General features: G+C 42.1%; 1 protein-coding gene and 1 long non-coding RNA gene across 2 annotated transcripts; one reads left to right on the top strand and one right to left on the bottom strand.

Annotated features, from left to right (window-relative positions):
* Nucleotides 1-5,266: 5,266 nt before the first annotated feature.
* tekt4 (tektin 4) lies at nucleotides 5,267-9,788 on the bottom strand. Its single transcript, XM_056234352.1, has 6 exons — nucleotides 8,919-9,788; nucleotides 8,225-8,295; nucleotides 7,771-7,914; nucleotides 7,355-7,577; nucleotides 6,743-6,897; nucleotides 5,267-5,587 (listed from the first exon to the last, which is right to left on the bottom strand). The coding sequence occupies exons 1-6, from the start codon at nucleotides 9,465-9,467 to the stop codon at nucleotides 5,374-5,376; spliced, it is 1,356 nt and encodes a 451-aa protein (XP_056090327.1). The 5' UTR covers nucleotides 9,468-9,788; the 3' UTR covers nucleotides 5,267-5,373.
* LOC130070071 (uncharacterized) lies at nucleotides 6,828-7,097 on the top strand. Its single transcript, XR_008803833.1, has 2 exons — nucleotides 6,828-6,940; nucleotides 6,980-7,097. It is a non-coding gene; the product is annotated as an uncharacterized LOC130070071 (long non-coding RNA).
* Nucleotides 9,789-10,119: the final 331 nt, after the last annotated feature.

The following is a 10,119-nucleotide window of genomic DNA, read 5'->3' as shown; positions in this document are numbered from 1 at the left end:
TTTCATTTTTTTTTACCTTATATATATATATATATATATATAGCTTTCATTTATTTACCATGCTTTTCCGATGCTGTAACCTTACCTTGTAAATAATACATACTGCTGTGCAAAAAATAACATTCACGATTTAATTATGTGCAAGGCAAATTAAATAAGTCAAACTATACTTTGGCATTGTGGTACAGTATTTTCACTTCCATGAATACATTATACAGATTAATTTACCAATGTCCCTATATCGACAAAGCCCATAATCATTGTTTAAACTATACACACACAAGTAAACACTCACTAATCACTGAAGACAGCCATCAAAACCCAAATTATCCAGTCACAATGACACGCATAAGGGCATTAGTAATAATTGTGATGCTTCATTGTAGGGCTGTAGTCAAGACCACCTTTGTCGAGTCCAAGACAAGTCCAAGACCAGGACTAGTCAAGTCCAAGTCCAAAGAGGTTAGAGTCCAAGACAAGACAACTGAATGACAATATAGCTTCACTCCAGTAAAATATATCTGTGGTAATTTCTTCACGTTAAACCGAACTTTTATTTTGACGGGTATTTTGATTTATTTCTGAGTGTATCTGACGATGAAATGCTGAAGATAAACGTGTACTTGAGTATGTGTAGTACATGAACCTGGTGCTGGTTGAGGAGAGAACCCCTGATATGATCGTAAAGCGCTTTGGGTGTACAGTAGTACATATGAAAGCGCTATATAAATGCCTCATTCATTCATTCAACCTGCGGCACTCATTTGCAGACTCGCGGAACAATCAGATTTGATAGCAGTCTTTAATATTCACAGTCACTAGTCCATATAGCAATTTCATATTTGATCGGCAGCGAATAGACAGACCTGTTATTTCAGCTATGCGCCGGTATTACAGTAGCAAATAGTAGAAAAGAAATCACACACGTAGGTCGTACTTGTCAATGACGGGCACTACAATCTGCGGTAATCTGCAGAGGTTTCTGTGGAAGTCTGCGGGTGCATACTACAATAATACGTTACTGGGAACATAAAAAAGAAACCTGGACTCGGTCGAGACCAAAAGCCATATTTGGCAAGACCAGTGGCCGAGACCGAGACGAGTCCGAATACCAGCGAGTCCGAGACAAGTCCGAGACCATAGAAAAACGGTCTCGAGTCCGGACTCGAGTACTACAGCCCTGCTTCATTGAAAAATAAATGCAAATTTTCAGGCTGAACACTTAACAATTTTTATGTACACGGGTAACGCCATCAGCGGTGACCAGTGTCTGAAGCACATGTGAAAACAACACATTTTATTGGTCAACAATAGTCCATGATGTCATTAGTGAAGTGCCATTAGTATAAGAGGGAGCCTGTAATACACATCATCAACTCTTTTGTCTGAAAGAGACACTCAGGTAGGCCTAAGGCATGGCAATGAGACGCTGTCTCGCTCCCCTTCTCGGTCGTAACCTGAGATGTTCCCTTTCGAAGTGGAACTTCAACACTGCGCCTTGGATTGACGTTATAGGGAACGAATACCCACTACGCCATGCTGAGAGAATGCCTGTGAATCAAGGGCGCATTCACAAAGACTCAGACTGTCTAGTGGTACCACTCCTTAAGCCACTATCTTCCAATAATAGAAGATATCCAAGCTTCTATGCTCTTATAACAAGGGAAGTCAACCCTCCTCCCTCCCGTGCAGGCCATATGCCGGGCTCAAGAGCAGATCTCTAAAGAATAACTGGCTCAGCTATGAGAGCTTCTTTAAAGAAAGAGTGCAGAATAACAAGAGGGATTGCTTATTAGGCAAATTACCTTTACTTGTTAGGTTCTTAACATGGGTCAACTTGAGCTTTAAAGGGGAGCGAATGACCCTACTTTAAGACCCAACACAGTTGGGGAGGGAGTAAACAACTTACTCAAACCTAAGGTCTTAAAGAGCAGCTGACCAAAGGGAGCATGCAAGGCGCTAAAACCGCAGAAGCTACCACCTTCAATGTTTCTGCTCCTCCAAGGGCGAGCCTCAGGCACAGGAGAGGCTCAACCCCAAGGGAGCCGCAGGGGAGCTTAACCCTATTTAAAGACCTCAGAATACTGAGGGAGGTAGCTCGAATCCCACTTTAGGTAAAACACTCATCTAGGACCTGCTATAGCCAGTGCTTAGTTTTTCTCTATTAGTGTTAGCTATTGTAAGTGACAGAGAACAAGGAGGGATGAACTTCTTCAACTTATTAGCATCATCTATTTCCATATTCAACCAGGGTCAACTAGAGAGGCCTAAAAAGCCCACCCATCAGGAGGAGAACATACACCCCTGCTTAAAGACCCAACCGTACTTTGGGAGGAAAGCAAACTAAGTAGAGGGGATATACATGTATAATTCCCTACAATACTCAGTTCACCCTGCATCAACCCTAAGGATCAAAGGAGAGCAAAGATGCTTAGATGACATGCCTGAAGCCTTCAGAGAGGATGATTCACCCTTTGAGAGAAAGCTGGCAAGCGTCTCTTCAAAAGGGCAATCCTCGCTCATGCAACCCCTCCACATTCACATAATTTGAATGTTGGAGTGAATAAATGCGGGCTGAATATTATTTCTTCAACGACGACTTTACCTCTGCTTGGAGTTCAGGAAGAAATTAAAGGCTCATGGGGAGCGCTAATGGGTCGAGTCTGCCGCGAGCGACTTCCTGTTTCACGCCCCCATACCAAATCCAAATCTGGTTTTATATATACACTCACCGGCCACTTTATTAGGTACCCCATGCTAGTAACGGGTTGGACCCCCTTTTGCCTTCAGAACTGCCTCAATTCTTCGTGGCATAGATTCAACAAGGTGCTGGAAGCATTCCTCAGGGAGTTTGGTCCATATTGACATGATGGCATCACACAGTTGCCGCAGATTTGTCGGCTGCACATCCATGATGCGAATCTCCCGTTCCACCACATCCCAAAGATGCTCTATTGGGTTGAGATCTGGTGACTGTGGAGGCCATTTTAGTACAGTGAACTCATTGTCATGTTCAAGAAACCAATTTGAAATGATTAGAGCTTTGTGACATGGTGGAAGTAGCCATCAGAGGATGGGTACATGGTGGCCATAAAGGGATGGACATGGTCAGAAACAATGCTCAGGTAGGCCGTGGCATTTAAACGATGCCCAATTGGCACTAAGGGGCCTAAAGTGTGCCAGGAAAACATCCCCCACACCATTACACCACCACCACCAGCCTGCACAGTGGTAACAAGGCATGATGGTTCCATGTTCTCATTCTGTTTACGCCAAATTCTGACTCTAACATCTGAATGTCTCAACAGAAATCGAGACTCATCAGACCAGGCAACATTTTTCCAGTCTTCAACTGTTCAATTTTGGTGAGCTCTTGCAAATTGTAGCCTCTTTTTCCTATTTGTAGTGGAGATGAGTGGTACCCGGTGGAGTCTTCTGCTGTTGTAGCCCATCCGCCTCAAGGTTGTGCGTGTTGTGGCTTCACAAATGCTTTGCTGCATACCTCGGTTGTAACGAGTGGTTATTTCAGTCACTGTTGCCCTTCTATCAGCTCGAACCAGTCTGGCCATTCTCCTCTGACCTCTGGCATCAACAAGGCATTTCCGCCCACAGAACTGCCGCTCACTGGATGTTTTTTCTTTTTCGGACCATTCTCTGTAAACCCTAGAGATGGTTGTGCGTGAAAATCCCAGTAGATTAGCAGTTTCTGAAATACTCAGACCAGCCCTTCTGGCACCAACAATCATGCCACGTTCAAAGTCACTCAAATCAACTTTCTTCCCCATACTGATGCTCGGTTTGAACTGCAGGAGATTGTCTTGACCATGTCTACATGCCTAAATGCACTGAGTTGCCGCCATGTGATTGGCTGCTTAGAAATTAAGTGTTAACGAGCAGTTGGACAGGTGTACCTAATAAAGTGGCCGGTGAGTGTATATATTCACCACATGCTATTTTACAAACAAACGGTTCCTGAAGACAAAAAACGCTGATGACATGCATTACAGGTGCCCTCAGCCCTCTTATACTCAAAAGCTCTCTGCTAATGATCTCATGGACTTTCGCTGACCAATAACATTTTGCGTGTTTTCACACATGCTTCAGACACCGGTCATGTTGAAGGTGTACCCTATAACGTCAATCTAAGAAGCAGTGTTGAAATTCCAATCTTCCTGAATGGAATTAACATTCTTATGCACTTGAGACATAAACAACAACATAATTTTTATAAGCGCTCACTTTACTTTTTGCATGAGCCATGAGCCATATAATCAGATTATAAAGTACGTTCCAGTTTTGTTTATATTTGACAGTCTGTAAGTTGAAACTAGTCCTACCATACTGATACCATTTGTCTGTCCACAAATGCCTGTTTCAACAGTTATCAACATTGCAAATCTAGTTTTTTGTATTTTCATTTTTAAAATATTTAATATACATGTATAACTCTATACTTTGTGTTACATTACCTTGGCAGTAAATTACAAAACACAAATGAGGGAGTTCTAATACAACGGCTGAGGGAGTGATGGTAAATTTCACATCTTTCTCTCTTTTGACTGCTGTAATTAATCTCTCAATATTTATTCCCTCTTTTGGAAACTCAGAAACGCTGATATGGGTTTTTTTTCTTTTGATATTGTAGCAAATGGGAATACAAAAATTATATTTGCTGCCATCTCCTGTTCACCACTATAGAAGTTTTCCCAACAATGGCAATATCTGCTTCTGAGAACCCCAGAAATGTGAAAAAGGTCCTGTTATTATTTTATTGGAATGACTTTCAAATCCTGATTTAACAAAGAAAATAATACAATAATAATAGTGTTCTTATGTCATGTATGTTTGATTTCCATTAATAATATTAAAGGGATAGTGTGCTAAAAAAAAACACTCGCACAGTTTAATAAAAGTCAGTGGTTTCCAATGTTATTTTGACCTCGCTGACTTTCATTGTGTGGTTCATTTCAACTTTCATTGAAACGTTCTTCAAAATCTTTCCTTTTGTGTTCCGCAGAAGAAATAAGCTCAGATTTGTCATTTTTGGACTGACTATCCCTTTAAATGTAAATTCGTGTAGGCCTAAAAACTTCTGATTGGTCACTCTTAATTTATTTATAATATGTAGGAACAAATATAAATGACAAATAAAAGAGACACAATAAGACATTTAATAACTATAATAATTTATCATTAAAAGTAGAAAGATTGCTTTTGGAAAAAAAATCTTTAAAAGCATTTTCTTTAAAACCAGAGGATATATAATCATTGCATAAAAAAAACCCAGACACACACACACACACACTGCAGGCCACTGGAAGTAACAGTCTAACAGACCCGGACCTCCTGTTGAGGGAATGTTATGAGTGTGTGTCAGTACCCAGACAGCACTGTGACAGTAGGGTAGCGTGTGCGGTGCGTCATACACTTCTCTCTGTCGATGAGGAGAGAGTTAGTTTTGCAAGCGATGTCTTTCTCCAGGGCCAGTCGACTCTCCTCCAGGTCAGACAAAGATCTGCGTGCCTCATACAGCTGCTGCTGTAGGGCTGATACTGTACTGCCGAGCTCTGATGCCTCACCTAACAGACTACAAAACACACACGCATCAGATCAGTTCATGTGAGAGAGAGTGTGAGAGAGTGAGAGAGTGAGTGAGTGTGTGAGTAAGTGTGTGAGTGAGAGTGCGAGTGAGTGAGTGTGTGCGAGTGAATGAGTGAGTGATTAAGTGAGTGTGCGAGTGAGTGAGTGAGAGAGTGAGTGTGTGAGTAATTGTGTGAGTGAGTGAGTGTGTGCGAGTGAATGAGTGAGTGATTAAGTGAGTGTGCGAGTGAGTGAGTGAGAGAGTGAGTGTGTGAGTAATTGTGTGAGTGAGTGAGTGTGTGCGAGTGAATGAGTGAGTGATTAAGTGAGTGTGCGAGAGTGAGTGAGTGTGTGTGCGAGTGAGAGAGTGAGTGTGAGTAAGTGTGTGAGTGAGTGAGCGAGTGAGTAAGTGTGTGAGAGTGCATGTGAGTGAGTGTGTGTGCGAGTGAATTAGTGAGTGAGTGAGTGAGTATGTGCGAGTGAGTGTATGAGTGAGTGAGTGTGTAAGTGAGTAAATGAGTGAGAGTATGTGAGTGAGTAAATGGGTGAGTGAGTGAGTGAGTGTGTAAGTGAGTGAATAAGTGAGTGAGTGTGTAAGTGAATAAATGAGTGTGTAAGTGAGTGTGTAAATGAGTGAGAGAGTGAGTGTGTGAGTGCGATTGAGTGAGTGTGCGAGTGAATGAGTGAGTGATTAAGTGAGTGTGCGAGTGTGTGTGCGAGTGAGTGTATGAGTGAGTGAGTGTGTAAGTGAGTAAATGAGTGAGTGAGAGTATGTAAGTGTGTGAGTGAGTGAGTGCGAGTGAGTGAGTGTGTGTGCGAGTGACTGAGTGAGTGTATGAGTGAGTGAGTGTGTAAGTGAGTGAGTGAGTGAGTGTATGAGTGAGTGAGTGTGTAAGTGAGTGAGTGAGTGAGTGAATGGGTGAGTGAGTGAGTCAGTGAGTGAGTAAGTAAATAAATGAGTGTGTAAATAAGTAAGTGAGTAAATGAGTGAGTGAATGAGTGAGTGAGTGAGTGAGTAAGTGAGTGAGTAAGTGAGTGAGTGAGTAAGTGAGTGAGTAAGTGAGTGAGTGAGTGAGTAAGTGAGTAAATGAGTGAGTAAATGAGTCAGTGAGTGTGTAAATGAGTGAGTGAGTGAGTGAGTGAGTGAGTGCATGTACTGTACCTGAGTTGCGGCTGGTCTCGGCACAGCTCAATGTTGGGTCTGAAGGTCCGGTTATGCAGCCTGGATTGAGCCACTCTGAGTGGAGCTTCTTTGTCATACACAGCTTGCTGCAAGTATGATATATTCTTCTCCTGAGCCCCGATCTGATCCAGAATCTATTACACGCACACAGTAAACAACCATAGAGAGTCATTTCATGTTTATTTGTATAAAGTATGAAATGTGAAGATTATATAGGTTCTATCATACACTGTAAACAATTATCTAAAATGTATTTTCTTATCAGTTATGTAGTTTAGGGTTTTATGCTATATCTTATGCTATTAAATAAATAAATGTGTATTGTATTATTTGAGTATAAAGTGCTGTATGTCATTTTTTGGCTGTACTAAAGGATAAAAATATGTTTACAGATATTTAGGAAACATGCTGTTCACATACTTGTTTCTCCGAAAAACACTTCTACAACCAGTTATTCTTTGAAATATGCGTTCCGTTAAAACGTAAAATGCCTCTAAGTTTTTTACTGTAAAGTTCTGGCAACCACAGCTGCCGTTTTTTTTTTTTTTTTACAGTGTATATAGAGTTTTGCTTTGTATAGGTGTGTATTGCCTGTCCCAGGTGCAGCTCCAGCTGTGTTTTGGACTGGCTCAGCTCCATGCAGCGCTGGATGAATGCCTGATCTACAGTAACACACTGCGCCCGCAGATCCTCAGTCGTCTCCTGCAACACTCGCTCAGACAGCCTTCTCAGGGCCTGGCTCGCCGTCTCCTCTCTCTCCGCCAGCCGCAGGTTATCCACAGTAAACTTACGCCACACCTCCTCATCACACACCCTACCGAGAAACACACCGGAGAGTGCCGTCACCGGTGAACCCGTCATTATGCATTATCGAGAATCCAATACAGACAAAAACTGTTCATAATGATCTGGTTAAGCTAAACGGCACCTTTGATATGCTGAAATGTATTGTGCAAGGTGTGTGTGAAATGAAAGCACTGTTTGTGTTTGTGAGTTGTGGCACACACTGATCCTGCAGCACTGCTGAGCTGGGATGCTGTTGTGTGTCCATGCTCCTGTTGTTATAACGTCCACACTGGTCATCCAAGTTGTAGGCCTGCTGTTTATCAGACCAGTCGAACTCGAGAGTCTGCGTCACCTCCCGGTTCAGCCTGGCACACACAAACAGTTTTATGACTTTACATTCTAAAAAATGTTGGGTTGTTTCAACCCAATTTTGGGGTGAAATATGGACAAAGATAACAATTTAACCCAACGTTTGGTCCATATTTCACCCAATTTGGTCTATATTTAATTGGGTTAAAACAACCCAGCATTTTTTAGAGTGTAATCTGCAATCTGAATAAAACCCATCTCAGTTACTGAATGTGCTGTAGTCTCTAAGAAAGTAAATGATGAAAAATATTTCAATTTCTGATGACAGAATATATTAAAGAGAGGTTCATAATTTAGATAACTGGCCTGATCTGGTTGAGAGTTTGATCCAGAGTTTTTTTCAGCAAGGCCTGGATGCTTCTGATCAGCTCCACCTCCTGATGGAAATCATTCAATGAACTGTTTTAAGATCTGTTGTTCACATATTGGTCTTCTGTTCTTTTTAGCAACCTAACTCCCAGAACGTCCCATGCAGGTTATTTTTAGGTTTTATTTTGTATAATGTTATGCTGAAATGTGTAATTTTTCACGTATATTTTGGATAAGCAAAACATTTGATATTAATTTGAGTTTTACAAATGACGAAATCTTACAAATAATGGAATCAATCTTTTAATCTTCCGTATAACGGTTTGTTCCATAAGAGAACCTTTTGCAAAAAAAAAAAAAAAAAAAAAAAAAAAAAAACCTGTTCTATTTCCGCAATGAGAACTTTCCTAGCTAACCAAAAACAAACGTTACAAATAACATGTTTTGGAAACGTTCCCTTCCCAGTACGTTCAGAGAACCCAAAACTAACGGCCCACCAAGAACGCCTGGGAACCAAAAATTGTTCGCTGCATGGGAACTACTAATAGTGTATTTATTGTTTTATGTATTATTATTATTCTCTTGAACAAAGAAAAGAAAAAAATAGATCATATATTTCCACTTTGTGGGGAGCCAAAGACAAATTTCCATACGAGTTAACAAAAATCGATTATTTTTATGTTTTTCATGCCTTTAGAAGTTCCTCTTGCACCGGGTCCTCCACCAGATCCGGACCGAAGCGTCTCTCTCGGCAGGTCAGGTTATCAGTGGCGATGGCGAAGGGGATCTCCGTGGCGTCCAGCGCTTTTTCCAGCCGCCTCCTCGAGCCAACCAGCAGGTGTGTTTCTGCGTTCAGCCGCTCGATAAACCGCGCCAACTCGGATCTCCAGCGGTGGATGTCCTGCAGCCGCTCGCCCAGGTGTTTGGTGCCCTCGGTCTGCGTGCGTAAAGTCCCGGCGTCGGTCTCCGCTTTCAGCGCTTTGGACTCGTGGCAAATATTCTCCGCGCGGTTCCGGTCCACGACGGCCCGGTTTAAGAGAGCAGAGTTATTGGTGATCCACTCTTCGGGGGTGTATTTGGCGCTCCGGTAGCCCGCGGTGGCCAGACCGGCGGATGTACCCGCGTAAACGTTTTCCTTAACGGTGGTCTCCGGGTTTGTGACCGGCGGCTGTGAGCCATTCCGTGCCACTACCCGCGTGTCAAAATGGGGTCGTGACACTAAAACTTGGGATGACATCATAATTGGTGTAAATTAAAAAGTACTTATTAACCTGTATTTAAAATCGTTTTGTTAAAGAGATCTGTTCCGGTAGCGGTCGAAGTCGCCGAATGTTTGTATTCCGTAGCCTGGATACCGCCGGTCTCTATGGACGCGTTTTTCTCACACACACACACACACACACACACACACACACACACACACACACACACACACACACACACACACACACACACACACACACACACACACACACACACACACACACACACACACTCACTCTCTCTCTCTCTCTCTCTCTCTCTCTCTCTCTCTCTCTCTCTCTCTCTCTCTCTCTCTCTCTCTCTCTCTCTCTCTCTCTCTCTCTCTCTCTCTCTCTCTCTCTCTGGAAATGTTGCACTCAAATTGAGGTGATATGAATCAGATTACAACAGCACACATCTGTTTCAGTGAGTTAATGGAAAATCTTCCCACAATGGGCAATCACATTAAAGTTTAATGAGCAATGACTACAAGCTGACAGAGTGAAATATAAGGGTGCATTTACAATGTGCACATCACCAAAAAGAATTGAAAGCAAGGAACTCGAAATTGTAATACATACAATTAACATAATAAAAGAGAAAGTATAAAGTTTTAGAAATATAAAAATGTAAATATTCTTTACATTTTT

Source organism: Rhinichthys klamathensis, unplaced genomic scaffold, assembly GCF_029890125.1.
Source record: "Rhinichthys klamathensis goyatoka isolate OS25496 unplaced genomic scaffold, OSU_Roscu_1.1 h1tg000393l_1, whole genome shotgun sequence".
NCBI lineage: Eukaryota > Metazoa > Chordata > Actinopteri > Cypriniformes > Leuciscidae > Rhinichthys > Rhinichthys klamathensis.
The sequence above is the reverse complement of the archived record's forward strand: the minus strand, read 5'-3'. Positions and strand labels throughout refer to the sequence as shown.